Here is a 22,225-nt window from a genome sequence, read left to right as displayed (position 1 = left end):
AACTCATCAAAACTTTTTATCATTGTATAATTTTGTAGTAAGAATACAATATGAAGTCTCATTTCATATATGAAAAAGCTAGAACCTAACTGGTATCTCTGAACCAGCAGTTAGTTAACAAAACTTGCTTTTAAACAGGAAGGAATATAAACACTTCACCCATATCTCTTTCTCCTTCCTTATTGCAAGCTCTGGTTATGTGTGTTTCATTTTACTGACTACTTTTAGGAATAATTAGGCATTTTCTCTCTGGCAGTATCACTGAGATGTTTCACTTGGAGGCAGCAAGGAGCCAGTGTTGCCTGACTATTTTTGAGCAAAATCTTTCTGTAAAAACGCAAAATCAGTTGATTTTTTCTTTGTGGACTACTACTGTCAATAATCTAAAATTGGATCACTTGTTCTTAGATAATAAAATAAATGAAAACATTCTGTGAAATTACAATGGGATTCTTTTGTTGAGAAATACAGTTGATCCTTGAACAACACAGGGGTTAAGGTCGCGGACTCCTTGGCACAGCCAAAAATCTGCAGTTGCCCCTTAGTATCCATAGTTCCGCATCCGTGGATTCAACCAACCTCAGATCATGTCATACTGTAGTACATATTTCTTGAAAAAAATCCATGTAAAAGTGGACCCACACAGTTCAAATCCATCTTGTTCAAGTGCCAACTGTAGCAGTAAAGTTTCTTCATTTTACTTTCTAACCCCTGTATCAAAATACCACTTGATCTTAAAATTACAATCAAAGTTTACTAACTTTTAAAAATATCAGAAAATACAATTTATTACTTTCAAAACTTACCATAGTGATCTACCATAAACTTTCTACAACTCATCATTTTTCTCAGAGGGTTGATATTTATGAGTATCTGAGAATATTTTAATGAACACAAAAGACTAATTCCTTCTTGCCAGCACCTACTCATATACTACAATATGTTCAAATACACTCAGGTCTTACAGAATTTTGTTAAGTTTATAAATCTTAACATAATTGTTTCATGGTTGATTCCTCACCTATTTCCCCATGTGATCAGTTATTAAGTCACAAAGCTACCAAGTCTAGGACTTAATTAGTTTGTTTATTTAAGTAAAATTTTAAAAAGTCATTTGTGTCAGGCAGTGGAAGTGCTAAGGAATCAAGTGTTTCCATGACACAATCCCTACTTAAAAGTAGAAACAGATCATATAAAAGTGATATAAATAGGGTACGACTGACTTTTATTATGATTCGGGGAGATAAAGGAGAGAAGGGAAGGCTTCATAAAGGGAAAGAAATTCATAAGGATAAATAGGATCTCATCAGTTAGAAAGTGGAGCCTGGCATTCTAAGTAGATGATGGTATTGCAAAAATAATACTGTATTTCCTGTATTTAAAAAAAAATTATTTACATTTTAGTATTTCTGAGCTTCTTAAAGCTTCTTAAAATTGGTATGTATGATTCATGCAGTGTTTCTAATTTATCCAAAATATTTATTAAATTGGTAATAAATCTTACCAATTATGGTAACTTAGAATGAAGATTATAAGGTAAATGCATAACAGTAAGTGTGTATTTAGAAAAAGCACACAGCTTGCTGCAACCAGGAGGATAAAACCAGAGGCCACAACTTATTTGGCTATCTGGGCCACTTGGTATTACTACTGTTCTTTTCCACCACTCTATGTGCATCTCTCCAAAAGCTCTGCACTTCCTGAAGACAAGGAAAATCTTTCCTGAAAAAGGATTTTACTACTCTGCTTCCTTACTGTCCCACTTTCACAGTTGTTCTATCTTCTGAATCTTTCCTTTTTAGAATCCTTCAAAGGTTCCTCTTTGACAGGAGCCTGTTCCTCCTGCCAGAATCTCCAAATATATTCTCAAACAGATTATAGAAAGTATAAGGGGCAGGATTTGATATTAGCTCCACCATTTATTAGCTGCGTGCTCTTGGGCAAGTTAAACTCTTAAGTTTCAATCTCCTTGTTTGTAAAATGGGATAATAATAGTAACCACCATTTCACAGGTTTCTTGTAAAGATTAAGTAAGCATGTAAATTACTTAAGCATAGTGGCAAATGCTGAGCACTAAATAAATGTTCATTATTATTACTAGTGATGTGTTGTAAACACACCGCTATGACTACTACTACTTCTATTTCAATATTATAGGCGATAAAACTGCCTCGGTGTCTCTGTCTTCTAACTCATCCATTCTACACAGAAAAGTCATATTAAAATCTTCCTGAAAAATAACTTTTATTATGTCGAGGCTCTACTCAAATACTCAGTAAGTCCCCATTTACTATTACATAAATCTTAACTACAGCTTAAAAATAATAATGAATGAGAATTCAAGCTCTCCTACACTGATTTCTCTCAAAACACCTTTCCACATACACAAATCTTCTAACCCACTCAGGGCTCTATTCCTTTTCACCAGTAATGCTATATCCAAAACTCTGTTCCATAGCAATTCCTGAAATGTCTTCATGGCTATCAAATCCCAACCACCCTTCTTTTCAGGTGGTGATTTCTAACTCCTATAGAGTTCCAACAGAACGCCCTATGTGTACAGAAACACTTCTCATTTTCTTACTCAAACCATTCTTTAACTCTTTGTATTTGCCTATTTAACAAAGAATGTTCAAACTGCATAATATCTGGCTTCAGTGTAGTTAGAGATGCCCCTTAAACACAAATCACTCAATCAAACATATAATCTCAACATTACATATAACAAATTCCGAGACACAAATCTAACAAAATAGGAAAGGAAAGGAGAATGTAATAAAATACTAATTTTAAAAGATCACCTCATCTTGTCCATGACTATCTTAAATTGATTTGGGAGCTTGTTTAAGTTTAAAGCATAAAAAACAAAGAACCATTTATATCTAATAACAATATAAACGTCAAATGTACCTTGAAATGGGTAAAACATAAACATTCTAGCCACCTACTTGCAGATATCCCTGTACGTCTGGATTGCTGTATCCATATAATGTGCAGGGTATGGCCTAGGTGCTCCTGGCTGAAGAAAAGCTGACACTGCTGCCATTTCCTAGACGAAAAGAAATTGTTTATAATATTCTAAAAGGAGGATACTCTTACAGTACAGTATTCAGGAAGCCTACAAACAGGAATGAAGTTTGCTGAGTTTTTTTATGTATCCACATAAATTTAATAGCCTAATGCAGACTTAGAAAAATATACTTATATGCCAGTCATACAAGTATAAAATACTCCAGTCAAATTCCAAAGTCTGTCATTCAGTATTTAAATGAGATTTTTTTAAGAAGACCTAGTAAAAACTTTCAGTTACGTTATATAAAACTACCAAGTGAGCCCAGCTTAAGATTTCTACTACCACCTCCTCCTAATCCCCTATTCCTTAATGAGTAGAGAACAGACCAATGACAGAATACAGAGAGAGACAAAATAAAGTGCATCTCTTTCCAATTTACTGGCTTTGAAATTTGAAATCAGGGCCCACAACAGCTTGCACTGTGTAACTTTTCAGCTATTTACACACTCTATAGTTTACATCCTATATCATACAGAAGGCACAAAGACCATTTCTGAGATCTACATTACTGTTAATTTTCTAGGACTTCTTAAAACTCATTTTAAAAACTCATTCCCTTGTTAATAATTCAAGTAATATACAATAGTGCTAAAGGATTCAGAAGTGAAGATAAAAGAAAGGTATTGGCTTTTGAGTAAAATATTCTATTATGTCCATACCTGTGGTCTCATATAGACCAAGTTTTAACAAAAATTTAACCGGAAATAAATAAAACTTTCATAAATTGGGGGGAAAAGTTGTTAATGCTACTCCACTTTTAGAACAAACAAACATTTTTCTGCAACAGTTTTTCAAATAGAAAAAAATACAGAAATAATGTAATTATCTAAAGACAGATATGATTAAAGACTTTAACCTGACAAGTGAACTGTATCTGTTTCACAATATCTCTATATCCTCAGCACCCAGCACAGTGTCAGCTCCAAAATTATTGAAGAAACTGAATGAAAATACATCATTTCTATGTGATGAAATTTTCTACAGCTCTGAAATGTCATGCTTTAACTCGTTTATATTTTAACTAATATACATAATGAATATCTATATGGTTCTATATTATACAAAAAACTAACACATTGCATATATGGTATAATATTGTACAAAAAATACACTGCATATGAACTGCATATGCATATGCATATTTGCTGCATATGAACTATATATACTACGTATATATATTCACATCAATAAAAGTGTACTAAAAAAAAGTCCTATAAAAAAAAAGGTCCCAAATTCTAAGTTATTTTCTAATTTAATTCTGTAAGAAATATTAAATCAATATATACACAAACTGACAATTGCTACAGATACAATAAAAACATTCAGAATGATCATTCCAAGTTACTGCACAATCTTCAAATATTCAGCCATTAAATCATTTCTTATAGTTGACAACAATGGATTAATACATTTTACAAAGGCTTTCATCAAGAACTGGAATGATTTACTTAATCTTCAGTTAGTTATGACAAATTAAACTACAAAAAAATCCACTATTTCCTAAAAATTCCCATTATTGGTTTTACTGTGATATATATTTTAACTTTATAGTTACTGTAACTTAACATCTATAATTTTCATCAAAAAAATCAGACAGTATAGTCTGTTATCAATTAGCTATTACGTGAATGGTAAATAGGAGAGTGATATCAGTACAAATAGAATTTTTACTCATTCATAAACAATTTTTCTTAGGCAAGGAGATCAAAACCAACAATTATACAATTATAACCTTCACTAGGAAGGGAAAAAGCTCTGAGCTTAGCTGTTGCACAAGCAGGAGGTTTTTTCATCTGTATTTTAAGACAATACAAAATAAATCCCCATATTTTGTTTGCACAGAGAGGAGCTGCGGGGCAGGGTATCTCTCCAGAGACATGAGCTCCCAGCCCCCAGCCTTACACAGCTCTTGGTTTGAGGCTGGCTGCGCTCCTTACATGCTCACCTTCATGGCAACTCCGCTGGTTACAAGCTCCTCTTCCCCACCCCAGTGTTCACATATTGGTTTTGTGTACTTTTTTTTATTCCTTGAGTTAAGTCATGCTAAGCTGCTTCACACAACCAATTTATGTTCTGGTTACAAAGATACACAGGATTTAAGAGGACTGTCCCAGCTCTATTTTTCCTTCAAGGCCTATTATTTTTAGGGCAGCTGTCACAGACTATGAAGATTTTCAGGTACACATAAACATGTTATAGCAGATATGCCTTGATTTTCCAGTGTTAAACAATTTTCTCTCATATAGCCGCTGCTAATATGTCTACATCTAAATGGTTTAAACGCAGTATTTACCAAACTGTAAATAGAAATGAAAAGCTTACACACCACAAAAATCATAGAAATTTTTTGCCATACTTTAAGATTTTTACCTACAAACTTTCAATTTGCAACTACATCATGTACAATTTTATAATTATAAACTTATACCTGTGTTGTAAGGTATTAATGAAATAACATTTAAGTATTTGTGATTTCATATTAGTTTATATTAGGCGACTATAATAAAAGATTAGAGAATGTCTAGCCAAAGACAATTCATACAATTTTTCAAACACTTCCATTCATAAAGATAGCACATTTTCAGTTTATAAAGGTTTTTTAAAAGTTAGCTGACTTTTTTTTAATTAAAAATACTAAAAAATAAAAAGAAACAGTAGTATCATTTTGCTATTTCAGCTTTACAATTTTAAGTTACCTATTTCAGTTTTATACATAAATGGTATTAAAATAATGCAAAATGGCAGTTATTAAACAAGTATTTATATGACAATTACCAATGAAGTAGAGTTCTTTTTTATTTTTATTATTTACACTTGTTTATAGCATACATGTTTTTTTAAAAGACCATGTTGAAAGTAACAGTGCTAGTTTACTCTTTTCTAAGCACAGAAAGCAGATTACAAAATATTTATGGCAACTTTTCAAATATATTAAAAGGATATAAGGCAACAAGTATAGAAAACTCTGAAACACCTAGGTTTGATATCAATTACAAAAACTAACACTGCCTTATTATATACAAGGTAGTGTGCTAAGTACTTTACATGCCTTATATCTTATCTAACCCTATGTCACTAGGATTCACATTTTACAGATGAGAAAATTGAGGCTTAGAGATGTTCAGTAACTTACCTAAGAGGAAAGACTGTCTCACCAAAGTACATGTCCTTAACCAATATATAGTCTTAGATCAAAGAAAACATTTCAAGCAATTTCAAAATCAGTTTTCAAGAGGCCAAAAAAGCATCTTCTTTAAAAAAGTTTTTATCCTGTGACTACTATAAAAAGTGTAATTCAAATTAAATTGGAAGTACTAAACAAATCTAAGAAACCAAGACTCATACACTGCCATGTTTGAACACACTAGTCTAAGAAAAATGAATCAAATTATCATAAATTAATTCAAAACCTATAAACATTGTACACTACCTGAGTACAACTTTATCCCTGAGTATTTTGTCACTTCATAAAGAAAAATGTCTAGGTCGTTTATGGTAGCAGAAATAAGAAATACTACTATTACAGAATACCAACCAAGGCACCAGCTGCATAAAGCATTGCTTGATCATTAAGAAAATCCTTCTTCGCAGTATGATAGCAACTGTAAGCCAAATCATAGTGCTGCACCAAAAAACATAAGTCAGCCATTTTCCTGATTTGAAGCTCTGGTGCTTCTGGAGGATACCTGTAAATACAAAATAAGAAAAGTAATTTATAATTTATGACCTCTAAACCATTAAACATTAAAAAATGTCTAACAAGATGCCCCACTGTCCAGAATGTGAGAACAACTGACCCTGCTGTATAAGAATTCTGCCTCCAAGGACAGAGTGTCATTTTCCAAAGATAACTGGAAACAGTTATATCTGTATTTATATAATTTATATCCCTGTACTAAGAACTTCTCAATAGTAGGCAAGCATCTTCCCCATAGTCAAATTATGAAGTAAATGATCAAATCCAAGTGTCTTAACTTTATATACAGCAGGAAAAAAATGAAAATCCAAAATGAATTTTATTTTCCCTTAAAACAGGAGTTTATATTAAACCAAATTTCTAAATATATGCCATGTCTTAGAATCACTAGACCACACTATTTAATTGAAAGTTATTAATGAATTCCTAATCTAACTCCATCTTTTTACAAACAGGAAAGCAGACCCAAAATAAAGTGACCTGCCTTGTTATCTTGTTTATTTTTAGATATCCAATTACTTATAGTTTTTTAAATTTAATATAATTTACTCATGATCACTATTCTTACCTACATGAATTCTGCATCAGTACGAAACTAAGAAACTAAAGAGCCAGACAGACATTTCTTTGCAGAACATCATATAGTCAAATACTAATCAGAGTTAAATACAGGAAAACTAAAAACAATAGTATTTTACTCACAGCAATCCAGATGTATTTTTTAGTTCATTAATGCTCTTTTCTGGAACTTTACTGCCACTAAACCATTTTTTAGTTGCAGAAAATAGAGATCGACTCAAACCTTTTCTTGATATTAGCTAAGGAAAAAAAATTAAATATGTTGACAAACGTAAGAATTTCATATTTTTCTTTTACATACAAAAGAAAAACTTCTAAATAAGTAAAAAGTCTAAACAGTACACAAATGTGCATTTTAACAACACTGATTTAAAGAAAACTGTCCAAAATGCTGACAAAATCCCTAGGGAACACAAATAAGCCTCTTCTAGGATTTAGTAGAACTGCATTACTGATAGCAGTATTAGTAAATCCTAGTAACAGTCTATTTTTAAAAGAAAAACTTAAATTCTTACACTTAAATAACTTACACTGCTCTATTCTCAAGTTTACCATCTACTGAAATTTTTTAAAATACTAATACAAAAATTCTTACCTGATCATTTAATTGCCGAATTGTTTTCTCTATATGTGGCAAAAGGCCCCGAAACGTGAACTCCTGTATAAACTGCCGAATTCTATCATGATCAGTAAGGGTTAAACATGCACCATGAATAATTCCAGTATTTGCTTTCTTTGTTTCGTGTAATGATGAAGCAGATTTTATGTGATCTGGGCCATCAATGCTGTTAGAAGAGTCACCGGATGGGTCCAACTGAAGTGGGTGAGCTCTAAAGTTATTTGGTAAGCCATCTACTGAAAAACAGATCTTTCTTTTACTCTCAGAAAGCAAAAGAAAATTGTGATATTACTACTATACTGCTAAAGAATGTTGGAACTCTTTAATTTTCTGTCTTAGAAGTCTAAGACAATAATATTAATGTTTTCCCCCTACAATTACAAAGCTTGGGTTAATATTTGTTACAGATAATAGAAACTTGAAAATTCATGTAAATAAATAAAGAAAAATAATGTTAAAAAATAAAGAATTACTTTTAAATAGCACAATTAACGAGTAAGAAAAACTATAACAAAACACCAAAGTCAAATAACTCAATAAAATCTTCAGAGGAAAAGCTAACCTGCCCTTTTTCATTATGCAAATTTCCCCCATCTTTCATGTATAAAGATTAGCATGCTTTGACAACAGTGCATATTTTCAATCAAAAGAGAAACTTAGAGAAAGTATATCAAGACCTTTGACTTCGTTATCTAATCCATCCAATGAAAGCAAGTTACTATCAGAATTCTTATTTGAAGTTATAGTACAAGGGCCATCTTCATATGATTCCTATTAAAATAAAATAAAAAAGCATTAACAGTTACATTTAATCATATTTAAGATACCAACAAATCCATCAACAACCATGGTTACTAACTAGGCTTCATTTTTTTGCCACAGCAACTCTTTCCTTCCAATCCTCCAAATCCTTAACTTCTTCCACGTATCATATTGTGTCACTCCAATCCACACCTACTATATACTTAAGTTCCCGTTCACATTCAATCTACTATTCTAATTCTTCTGAATTCAAATTACTTCTATCTCAGTCTGCTTATATGTGATATGCACATGCCCATATAAATACCTGTATATGTTTCTACGTAAGGAATAATGGCAAGACAGATGGACTACTAGTCAAGCAGGAGTGAAAAAGAAGAATGGTACAGAATCTCCTGGATCACAGATGCAGTGTTGGAATGCATTCTGAATACACAGAAGTGTTTTGGAAAAATGAGCAATGCGACATTTACTTGTACAAAGGGCACTGATTCCTCAGCCAACAAAAAAATTTAAACTAAAAGTACCCAGACTACTCTGAGACCACTAGTAATATGAGGTATTATTCTGAGTGCTACTCTTACAGAAAAATGTATCAAGTAGACCTTATTAAGAGGAAAGCGATCAGGACAAACAGTCTAAAAACAACATTTAAGAAAAAGTTTTAAAAAACAGTATAATTAGCCTAGAAAAATAAAAAAAAGGGACACGACAACTATCTTCCGTACTTTGAATGTTGTCTTAATGGAAAACTGTACACAGGACTGAGTACAAGCAAAGACAGAAAAATGCTGGTTGATCCTCAAGCTGCTCAAATGTGGAACAGGTCACCTGAGAAGACAGCACTTTCACTAGATGAGGTCATTAACAGGTTTAAAGGAAATTAAAGCACTAGAACAGGGGTTGGATTTGACAGCCTTTAAACTATCCTTCAATTCTGGGCTTCTAGGATTCTAAGCTGCAGAAATTCTGATAGTTCTGTCTTCTGTTAAAAGTTCCCAAACTGGGCAATCTGACTTATTATGTTCCCCTTCGCAATCTTAGATGGCCAGATTCTAAACTGAATATTCCAATACTGTTCCTATTCTGAGTGTGGCTCTGAAACACCACTTAAAAAAATAAAGCTCCTTCACATCCAACTGGTTCTTTTTCTCTCAGACACTTTCCCCCAGCATTATCTTGTTTTTTTAATCGACATATAATTGATTTCCCCAGCATTATCTTAAAAAACGTTAATAATCACCTCAATATTAAAGTGAGTAAAATATTAGTATAGCACTGTATCTGAATTTAAAATCCCATATATAAGATAGAAAAATAAAGCAAATAAAAATATAAATTAAATATATAATATATAAATATAAATTATAAATATATATAAATATACATAAATTAAAAATATAAATTAAACAATATTTATATTAGAACATCAAAAATTACATAAAATTTATAATTCACACTTCTTAAAATAATATCACATAAAGTACATAATGTAGTTTACTTATATAAAAAATATATATATATATTTTTTCATCTACTTAAGAAATCCTCCTTCCAAACAAAAAGCAGTCAACTCTTGATTATCTGAACTAAGCATAGGAACCTGGCATATGGCTACTACCAAATGACATAAAATTCCATCTTAAAAGTTGGACAGAGCGTGAAATCTTACACCCACACACGTCAGCCAACAGACGACAACAGTAGTCTAGAACTCTAGATTAGAAGAGTAGATTAGGAAGAAACAAAACTTCCTAGAAATTCAAAAGAAAAGGAAATCAGAGGAAAGTTAGGGAAAAAAGCCCACCCACCTAAAAGGTATGAGCTCCAAAAGGTGGCCATAAGAACAGCATGCTGAAAATGAAGGAAGGCAACCCCAGAGCATGTGGATAATAAAGAATTGACTGTAAGCATTCATAATGAATTAAATGTACAAGCCAAAAATTCTATTCTCTACATGCCTAGCCAGTCTAGTTCAATTCTGATTGTGTAATTCATTTTTCATCTTTTAAGAAAAAGATCATTTAACATTGATATGATACACCTGAAAGGAGTACACATAAGGGATTACTGCAGTTAGTTAAAAACAGCTTTTGAGAGCTCACATGCTGATGGATCAAAAAGTAGCCAGACTCTACAAAATAACTATTAGCAATTCTACTGGTTAAACCAGACTGAAAAATTCTACAGTGAGACCATTATGTCATAAAACTGAAACACAGCTTTTGTGGTTTGCTTCATTGTTGTTTTTTACATATACCTGGTTTTGAATACTATTTTTCTGGAGATACTGACTCCAAGGATCTGGTATCTGTTCATCTGAGGCTCGATTAGATGTTCGAGAATTAATTTTAAGTAAATAGCAACCCTGAGTTCCATATTTCTGTTTCATTTCTTCATAAATTGATTCAGCTCTAAAATAAAAAATGGAGAAGTCTGTAGTCAACGGGGAGTAGACTTTAGGCAGTAATAGATATTAAAACAAAAACCATGAAAAACTTGTCCCCTCAAAAGACAAAACAGAAAGTTAGAGGTAGAATAATTTAAAATTAAAAAAAAAGATCATGATCCTAACTGAAATTTAACTAGCTTGGCTATTACTTGAAAGTACCGTTATCAAAGTATGTTTCATGGAACAAAATTTTGCAAGATAGTCCTATGTTATTCAAAGAGAAAGTTCTGGTGGTGAAACCAGTTTGGGGAACTACAGTAAACAAAGCCAACCAGTTTCTTTGCAGCAGACCATCTCAGAGCCTTTCATTTGCTAATGTATACAGTGAATTTCTAAAGAGTAGCTTCTAATTTACAGATCAGAAACTCTTTCAACTATGTGCACTAGTCTTCAGGAAATATGACTTTGGGAAATTCTGTCTTAGAGAACAGAAATTTATAAAAAAGAAGTTTAAATGATAAAACAGTACAGCACCCCACAAAAAAAAAATCATCTTTCACTGGTATAGTCTACCCTTCCCTCAACTGTCTCAACAAGCTCAAAGGAAGAAAAGAAGAAAGAAAATGCAAAAAGAGCAGCCAAAGTATTTATTGCATAAAAATTCACCCTTTATTCTTGCAAAACTTAGCTGGTGGAAGATAAGATGATTCAAATGGTAAGTCAGCCTAAGAATCAAACAGTACATTCTGATGGAAAATAAAATTCTGGTACATAGAGCTAACAATTTAAATAGGTTTGTTTAAATCAATCAGCCATATGGCGCCAAAAAACACATAAATAATCCAAAGAAAATGTAAATAATCCCATATCATATTCAAATGCAGATGTTAATACTATACAAATTACAAGCCTAACAATTAAATTGTATTACACACTATAAAATTAAGGCTGGGTAAGTAAAATAGTTATAAATGTACATGAACACAAATATAAGTATATGTGTATGTATATACACTCAAGTACAATAAACTAAACATCTACTCAATTTACCAATAACACTGCTAAGCATAAGAACCACTGATCTAACACTTTAATTACCACTTAAATATCCTAATTACAACCATTCAATATGGAAGATATACACTATATTTAAACGACAGAAACTAATTTTAATAGTCAAATTATTTCTATTTATACAATACACTTTATCCAATAGGCTACAGACTGTTTATGATGTCAAAAAATCCTAAAGATTAGCAACCACCAGAACAATTCTTTGGTCTTATAGAGGAAAACTTATTTTAAAAATGAAGGTTTGTACTCAGAACAAGGGCAAGAAATGATTATTTAACTGCATATCCTAAATAGCACTGAGATATCAGAATAAAGTTTGAAACAAAAGATTAATTTGATCCACACTTTGAACCAAAAGTCAAAAATAAACTGCAAAGCCACAAAAGTAAAATTGCTTTTAATATTGTCTTATTTTTCAAGAACTTATCTTTAAAGATAAGTTATTCTCTTATCCCAAAGATAAAAGGTCTATGGCACATCACTAATAACTAATATTCAAGGGAACATAAGAAGTGTTTGGGTGTTTTTGAGACTGTGAAAAACATCAAGGCTAAAAATACAAAGTGATGAGAGAGTGAAAAGTGAAAAAAGAAGTGCATATAAGCCAGAAAGTGAAAAGTTAAGAGGAAAACTGTGAAAGAGAAAAGAGAAAAAATGAGAAATAATACCAAATAAAGTAAGAAATAAAAAGTAAGACCTACAAGTATAAAATAAATATAGATTATAGTAATAGACACACATATTGAAAGAAAAATTTGGGTAAGCATATGAAATCTAACAAAAAATGATGTAGCTGTTGAATATAACTCCAAATAAGAGATACAGTTAAATGTCTTAGTAATAAATTTTTACTTTCTTGGATGAAAAATATATCTAAAACTTAAGTCATGTCCAAATTAACGTTAACTCATTTAACAGGAAATAATATAAAATTAAAAAAATAAAGCTTACCTCTGTTCATCTCCTGCACTTACATCATGTAAAAGTACGTAATATTTAAGTGTATTTGGTATAAACCACTTGGGGTAGGAATAGTCATTGTTGTGCTGAATTCGATGCTGTTCTTGTGACAACTTTGAAAACTGTTCCACAGGCTCAGCTTCACTAGACGATGCTACCAACATACCTTGTAAACCATATTAAGGTAATTATCACTTACCACTGAATAATAAATATTATCCTTTAAAAATAAACTTTAGGGAGATATTTTCTGATCTAAAAAAAAAAAAAATCTGATTTTACAGGTTTTCCTGAAAGTGCAAAGTAATTTCTTAGACATTTCTAAGTAATACAAGGTTCCAAATCTTAAAGATTTTTTTGTTGGTAGCTTTTTAGATCATTTACATATACAATAAGGAAATCCATGAAAATGGACAATAAGAAAGTTGTGCAATTATCAACAAAAGGAACAATTCTCCTGAATCTTGCTCCCCTCCGTTCCACCTCATTGCAATTTCATACTCTATCCCATCTCAATTTTTCTCTGCAGCCTCATTAAGAAAACAAAAGCCTTAACTGTCAAAGGAGGTTAACAGCTATAAAAGGTTACTAAAAAATGAAAAACTTATTATTATGAGTTTTTTCATAAGCAACTAATTTTGAGGCAGTCAGCAAAAGCAGTAAACATTGACAGTTAACATTTTTTTTTCTTTCTAACATAGCTTAAAAAATGCTATGAAGCATGAAATATTCAAGTTGGGGGATAAAGAAAAATAAGCAAGCCCTTAGTATTCTTATTTTTTAATCAAAAATTAGTTACACCAGTCTTGTATCTAGGATGCCATTTACCAAAAACAATAAAATTTGAAGCATCATCAATAAAAAATAATTTCTCTATTCTCTATATCCTCTCAACAATTTTGCCTTCATATAACTCTTTCTGAGCTTAATAACTTCAAACACAATTGATTTTTAGAGAACATAAAAGTCAAAGGATACATGCTAAATAGTGGTTCAGAAATTCATGATCTGATGCTGGCATCGACTGAAGAAATGTCTCTCTGTAAGACTCAAACCATGGAGTAGTAGCTAAAATTAACAATAAATAGAAGTTAAAAATCCTCAACAGAATCAGTTTACAACAGACGAAATTTCAAGTTCATGTTCCTAAAAGATGTGAAAAATAATTTCTAACAATAATCAAGCATTTTCTCACTTGTGCTTAAAGATACGTAATAAGCATTTTTCCCTGTTCTTTAAAATATATATGTGATGTATGTTGTATAAGCCAGACACACAAATATATTCATAATTGCAGTATATATATTTGCAAAAATAAAACTGGCCTATTCGCAAACCTACACAATGATTCCACAACTTACTTACCTATTAATGCTTTCAATATAACCCACATGAATAACCAGACTTTAGAACTAAAGCTTTGTGCCCCTGCCACTAGTCATGTTGCCATAAGTAGCTCTTTTTCACAAAAAATATTTCAGAATAGTGTTCTCAACCAAGACTGAATGTGACCCCCAGGAAACATTTGGCAATGTCTGGAAATACTAAGTTGTCACACCTAAGCATGGGGAGAAGGGTGCTACTGGCATTTAGGGAAAAAGGTCAGGAATCATGCAGAGCATCCTACACTGAACAGAACAAGACAGCCCCCGTCCCACAACAAAGAATTATTTGGCTCAAAATGTCAATAGTGGTGAGGTTGACAAACCCTCCTTTATAATCTGATTCCCTGTGTATTATAGCAATTAAACCTCTTTAAATGGAATCTCAAAGTATACTTGACCTTATAATCATAGATGTGTATTTTTACTTTTTGTATATATGTATATGATTATTAAAATGTCGAATCTCTCTTGCTCCATAGTAAGCATTTTACATTACAACTATTCTAACTTCTTAAAAATTTGAATTTAGTCAGTCATTTTCACTAGGTTTAAGCAGATTGTTTAAATCAGTTTTATAAAAGAATACTCCATTCTTAGCTACTTATGGTGACTACAAAACCTATGTACTTTTTGTTTTCCTCTTAATCACTGACAACACAGCAAATATATTTTGTTTACATCATAACACTACATTAAACAACTAGGAAGGCTGAAGAAAAAAGCTGTTTATCTCAACCAAATATCACATCTAACCTGGTGCCATATATACAAAAAAACTTTAATTCCAACAAATGCCTTATGAGAATTACCCATATATTGGTTAGGAGGTCTATTAATACAAAAACCTCACGTTCATTGCTATAGGACAGGAAAAAGAGTCCCAGAAATATTACAAAATATAAGAAAAGTGGCAAAAATTGCAAAATAAATGACACAGACTAGTCTCTGTTATAATCGGAAACCAATTTTCTTACCAACTAGTAAATATATCTTTCTCCCCAAATTAATCAAAATTAGTCTCTATCTTGAAAATTAGTATGTATTTTCATTTAGTACCAATGACAAGAAAAGAAAATATAAAGAATAGATAGTGAAAATTTTGGTTAAATAGGAAGAAATCTCCACAGGTGGGGGAAATTACTTTATCAACTTTGATTATTTTTCTATTAATTTTGTTGTTTCAATGATGCTTAAATTTAACAAATAACCAGTAAGATGTGGACACATGAAAAGGGGTTTGTTTTATGGTGGGTTGGGGAGTTCTCAATAAACAAATTAGATCTTCCAAAATAATTATTCTTTGCAACACTATCTGTAATTAAAGACTAGAAAATTCTCATGTACATCGGAGGGACTGGTTAAATAAACTACGGTACATACATTAAATAGACGCACTATGCAACTTTAGGAAAAAGGGCAAAAATCTCTATACATCATTATAAAGTGCTCCCAGGATATATATATAAAGTGAAAGAAAAAGGCAACAGCAGAAGAAAATGTATTTTTGCAAAAGAAAGGAAAGAAGATATAAAAAGTTACGCATGCATTTGCTTATACTGTCAAAGAGAAATAACTGAAGGATAAATCTAACAAATGCTACCACGTATAAGAGAAAAGAAAAAAAAAATGAGAAAGAGGAAGGGCCTAAATAGAAGCTAGAGCTCTGTGAATGTACTTTGTTTCACAATTTTGACTTTGGAACAATATAAATTTCTACATAACTAAAAGTTAAATCAAAAAGAAAAAAGCAAGTACACACACATATGAGTTCTTAAATTGAAATAATACTTTCTAAATACTGGTGCAAGAAGACACTGGGCACTCAACAAAGAATATAAGGAGCAAAGGAAATTTTTCTAAATGTATACGGCAGAAATGGGTTTCATCCTTCAGCCAGATACATTCAGGCTGATGAGGTTAACTTTTCCCTCAGCCACCATGTTTCTCTGAAGGGTTAAGAAGTCCTCCTTCAGCTTTTCTTCATGCCAAAAAGTCAAGGGCATCCTTCTCTTTTTGTTTTCTGTTTCTCCTCCTGCGTTATTCATTTTTTTTTCAGTTTACAATGTGTCAACTTCTAGTGTACAGCACAATGCTTCAGTCATACATGAATATACATATATTCATTTTTATATTCTTTTTCACCATGAGCTACTACAAGATACTGAATATATTTTCTTGTGCTATACAGTATAAACTTGTTTACCTATTTTATATATACCAGTCAGTATCTGCAAATCTTGAACTCCCAGTTTATCCCTTCCTGCTCTCCTCCCCACTGGCAACCACAAGTCTGTATTCTATGTCTGTGAGTCTGTTTCTGTTTTAGATATAAGTTAATTTGTCACTTTTTTATGCTTTTTGCTAAAATCTAGGGGAAAATATTAAAGAATATTTAAACAATCCTCTAAAATACTGTTTATACCTGACTATTCACTGAAGTATCACGGTATCTTACACAGTAATAGCAATTACTACAAAGGCAATCAGGAAAAGTATACTACACACTTAAAGGAAAAAAAATACTTTCTTCCTTCTTATCAAAACAAGATGCAGCCCAAATTATACTATTCAAGGACAATGCCTGGGTTTAGCAGAAAATACAGTAAATCAAGAGCAAACACAATACACAACAGATGATAGGATAGATAACAAAAGTTATCACCATTTTCGAAAAATCATACAGACATGTTAATTGAAACAAATACAAAAAAAGGAGAAGGTGAGAGGAAAAAAGGTAACAGGCAAGGAGTGGAGTGAAAAGAATTTGGAAACTGATACCACCACAGGAAGTATCTGTATATAATGAAGATTCTTTTCCATCAATGCGTGTTTCCAACCACTGTACACTAGCTTTAATTGACCAATCTGATGATGAAAACATGGCATTGTTAAGTAAGGTTTATGAGGTAAACATTAACATTTATTTCTCAAATAGAATGGGTGAAAAGTATAATGACTCACATTAATGGTACAAACTAGAAGTCTATTTCTAGACAGAGAATCTTATTTAAAATGGACAGAACACTCTTGAATCTTCGAAGAGTATTATTCTGTTATAATGAAATTTTATTAAAATGAAGTCAGTACCTCATCATATCACATTCCCAGACTTCAAGACTAACATAACAATAAAGCTAAAGGGAAGTGCCTTAAAGTAGCAGGGAAAGAAGCTGAAGAAACTTTTCTTCTATAGTTTCTCCAAACCATTTGGGATTCTTTCTTTAAAATCTGCCTAAAGTGTTCAGCTACAGTAATGCCTACACCCACTTTTAAAGGCAAACAGCACTGAATTCCTCTTTATGTGGAGATGTTGGCAGAGACCTGAGAATATAATGTAATTAGATAAATACTCGCAACCAAATCATGACCACACTGCTCCTATAAACCATCTGTACCAAATCACTTTAATAGACTATTAAGAAAAATAAACAAGCCTACATCCAGTACACAGATAACCAGACATCAGATTCGAGAATCTTTCTCTAGAGATAACTGAACAGCCCCAAATAAAACAACTATAAGTAATAAAAACTAGCAACCCGCAAGCCTGTTCACAGCCTCACCAACCATTAAAGAAGTCCACAAGCTGACAAATTTTTTTATGCACAATCAGGGTTTTAATACCTCAAGTTGAAACAAAAAATAATCCCAAGGGCTCACCAGACATTTAAGGAAAGTTTCCGACATGAAAAAGAAATCAAAACAAGCTGAAAAATAATACAAATGGAAGAAAAAGCACAGGATAGAAGAAAACTTAAAAACTGAAAGAACCAAACAGTAATTCATTAATATCCTCAGAGTTAAGATACTTCAACACGCGATATCATCATCATGGTACAAAAAAAGGGAAATCCAAAGAGCAAAGAAAAGACAGTCTCACTAGATGGGTGAAAGATGAAGTCAAGTATATTCCCGAGAAAGTAAAACAAGGACAGAGATAGAGATGGACAATATTAGAAAAAAGATAAGAATATTAGAAGAGCAATTCAGGAAGTTCTACGTCCAAATAACAGTAGTTCCCGAAAGACCAGACAAAAAAACAGGGAAGCCATTAACAAAAAACAATATAAAAAAATTCCTCAGGGCTAAATTATGTGTGTGATCAGCTAATTAAAAGGAACTGCTGAGTAAAATGAGTGAAAAGGAGTTAAATCAGGCCCAATAGGAAATTTCAAAATAGCAGAGATAAAGAACTTCTAAAAGCTTCTACAGGTTGTAGGAAACAGGGGGATATGTACTTCAATGGCATCCAGCTTCTTTCAAGCAACATTAGAAGCTGGAAGAAAGTAAAACTATTCTGAGGGAAATGATTTCTAACTAATAGTATATACAATCAATCAATTAATCAAGTATGAAAGATAAGAACATTTTCAGACATTTATTCCTCAAAAATTTTACCTCCCAAGCAACCTTTCTCAGGAAGCTACTGGAGATGTCCTCCATCAAATCAAGGAAATACATCAAAAAAGGCACAAATGAGAGGTTACAGAGAAGACAAAGGAAGGAAGTCTCCAGGATTACATTTGTGGAGCAGGCCTTCAAGAGCAACCAGTCCACGATGGAACAGAACAGTGTTTCAAAACTTTTATTTCACTTTCTCTCTCCATGAACCATTTTAGACATTTTCCTAATTGGCTTCCCCACAAAGAATATTTTTAAGTAATTCTACAGATACACTGTGTATCCATTTACGTACTGTGGTCCTTTGGAGAGCCAAACCATTATCTAAGATTTTTTTCACACCCCAAGAACCAAATTTTCAACCCACTAAGGGATGGTATCATTCCCCATTGAGAAAGCATGGAGTAGAAAGAAGACCAGGGGGAAAGGAGGAAGGGGAGTAATTAAGCTAAATCTTCATCAATTATAATGAGAAGCCAATAAATAAAAACTTTAATTAAGTCTTAAATAGCCATATAAAATTATTACTTAGAAACACAAAATACCAGAGGAAACCATTTGGTGGGACAGGGATGCAGAGAGCAGATTACTGTTGTCTGTTCCTTGGAAGTCTTTTTAGCATCATGTCTCGGCGCACATATTATTTTGATAAATTAAATTTTTTTTTAAAGTAAAAGTTATTATGGGCTTTGGAAGTCAGGAAGACATTTGCAGTATAAAAAATATATATATTTTTAAAAATATGATAATTTTCTGGGCCCCCTCAGCACTTTGGCATATTGGACATGCCTATCTCTATTACAATCTATTGTATTTTAAGGTCTTGGAAATAAGAATGTATCATAATTATTGACCAGATTACAAAGTTATATGTAGCACATCTTCCTTATCTCTGTATCTCAATGCAAAGTATACAGTAGGAAATCAATATATACTTGTTGACTGAGTAACAAAAATGTTAAAGTCCCTATAAAACAGAATCATAGGATTAAAGGTCTAGGAGAGGCCTGAATAAACAATCTAGCCAAATTCTCTTGTTTTCAGAGAATAAAACTATCTGGATAAATGGTTTATTCAAGTTATCCAATTAACCCACGGCTATGATTTTATAAAAACGTGGACACTCTGGCACCTGACTCATTGCCCTTCACACTTCAACATGAATTTTCCATTGATGACAGAAACAGTTCAAATTCCATCACTTTATTGCAGAAATATGTACATTTTGCCTCATGTTGAAAATATGTTATGCCAGGAACTGCTTAAAATATGTATCCTGAAATGGATTCTTTTAATTTGTAAAGATAACCATAATATTCTAAACTTTTTATCAAATTAATTTACCTTGCTGGAATTAAAATAACATAGGGAGAAGAAAAATTATGAACATTTAAACAAAATAAATCTACAAATATTCCTAACTATACAAGTGCAACCAACTTCGTGATCTAAAACATACCACTTAAGTTCTCTCTGTACGTTTGGGAAAATCTTTAAATAAGCAATTAGGAGGTATTAACATAACAGGTTATATATTATACTGACCTAAAGATTATTTTATTAGGATGCTGAAATATCCTAATTAAACGATGTACTTTTAATCTTGCCCTCTAAAAATCTATCCCACGTCCCTTAAGTTTTTTTCACACTGGAAAAGAGTCACACCAAATACTGCTAATTCACTTTACATAAAATATAATTTTACCTATCAATCTTATTATGAAAACATTTACCATTCAAATCAGATTAAATATTTATTTAGATATTATAAACACTTCCTCCACGTAACACTAAGCAAGATAAAAAATACAATAGACAATACTTTTCATATAATCATAGTATTACTTTTGTCACAAAAGAATATGTTGTTTTATTTACTGGGAATAAATAAAGAGTCAAAGTTCCTGCCATCATGGAGCTTATATTAATTTTACAATTAGAACTACAAAAACATTTTCATTATGAAAAAGTAAAATGAAATCATTTAATTTATAGTCATTTGAATGGCTGCCTGCTTACTTGATTGTAACTTCCATAAAAGCAAGGACTGTTTTTTTCAACACTGTATTCCCAGGCTCCAGCAGTCAGCCAGCAGTTCAGTGTTTGTTGAATGACTTCCAAGTTACAGAATTACCTTCCCTAACAAAATAAAACCTCATTTAAAAAATAATAGTAAACCTTATCACATACCACTGATGTTGAGGTCATAATCTCCCGCTGTAATCACATTAGCTACTAATCCTTCTGCAGGTTGACTGCCAGAAACAACGTCATTCAAAAGCTTCCGAATGGCTCCAGGCTGAGGTGGCTGGGTGATAATGTTGCTCACTGCTATCTTCAAATTTTTAATAACGTGAAGCTGATTATTAGGATCTCTCATATGAACTTTAAAAAAAGAAAAAAAGAACTTGAAATTAATCCTACACAAAGCATAACAAGCCACTATTACAACGATTTAAAAATTGAGTTAATGTTTCACAAACAAAAAGGATGCCCAATTTGGAAATCAGAAATTTCAAGTGGAACAGTCTTCCAGAACACAACCGACCTACAACATTCCATTATATTCCAAAAGGGCTAGCTAGACAGTCTAACCTTCCCCTCCCTCAGTGCTAGTGCTCAGAACTATACTCTCTTCCTAGTCCTTTCTTTCCTCTTATCTTTGGGGTTGCCAGGGACCATCCATACAAAATCTCTAATTCTCATCTCACCCTTAGGCTAGTCCAGGACAGCATGAGGTCCATGATACCAACACTGAAAACAGTGAAAGGGAAGAAAGAAGAATTACATGCTACGTGAAGGCTCCCTCTGCTTCCCCAGTCGTGATGCCTGCATTCTCAGCCCCTCTTCTACTATCATAAAAATCAATGCCCACTCTGGTGCAGGATGTTGATAGTCGGAGGGGGGAGGCTGTGCACATGTTGGAACAGGAGGTATATGAGAGCACTCTGTACTTTCTGCTCAATTTTGCTGTGAACCTAAAACTGCTCTAAAAAATAAAGTGTATTTAAAAGAAAAAAAATATCAATGCCCAGATCCCTTCTCCTAACCCATGCCTCCTGCCTCTACCCTGCTACAGGCCTTGTCTCAATCTGTGAGTTATAGCCAGTAGTTCAGAGATTCAGGCCAGGGAACAGGTTCTCAGGCTACTGTAGCAACAATGCCACAGTGCATAGTAGGCAACGTGAACTTATTTTTTCATATAAATATAATCAGACAAGATGATGAGTTTCCATGGTACTATTAGAAGTAGTCCATTGTACTGATTAAGGACCCAACTTCT

At 32.4% G+C, this 22,225-nt stretch overlaps 1 protein-coding gene across 2 annotated transcripts in view; it reads right to left on the bottom strand.

Annotated features, from left to right (window-relative positions):
- TRAPPC8 (trafficking protein particle complex subunit 8) overlaps nt 1-22,225 on the bottom strand; it is a 63,215-nt gene that overhangs the window by 36,875 nt on the left and 4,115 nt on the right. Inside the window, exons 2-10 of one of the 2 annotated variants that reach the window (XM_015239924.3) lie at nt 21,133-21,327; nt 14,135-14,224; nt 13,148-13,322; nt 10,991-11,144; nt 8,646-8,739; nt 7,945-8,204; nt 7,473-7,588; nt 6,609-6,759; nt 2,949-3,049 (exon numbers count right to left, since the gene is read on the bottom strand). In XM_015239924.3, coding sequence (XP_015095410.2) covers nt 2,949-3,049; nt 6,609-6,759; nt 7,473-7,588; nt 7,945-8,204; nt 8,646-8,739; nt 10,991-11,144; nt 13,148-13,322; nt 14,135-14,224; nt 21,133-21,327 — 1,336 coding nt within the window. The remainder of the gene's footprint in view (nt 1-2,948; nt 3,050-6,608; nt 6,760-7,472; nt 7,589-7,944; nt 8,205-8,645; nt 8,740-10,990; nt 11,145-13,147; nt 13,323-14,134; nt 14,225-21,132; nt 21,328-22,225) is intronic. The other variant, XM_006205073.4, reaches the window with a different exon arrangement.

Source organism: Vicugna pacos, chromosome 24 (genome assembly GCF_048564905.1).
Source record: "Vicugna pacos chromosome 24, VicPac4, whole genome shotgun sequence".
Classification (NCBI taxonomy): Eukaryota; Metazoa; Chordata; class Mammalia; order Artiodactyla; family Camelidae; genus Vicugna; species Vicugna pacos.
The sequence above is the reverse complement of the archived record's forward strand: the minus strand, read 5'-3'. Positions and strand labels throughout refer to the sequence as shown.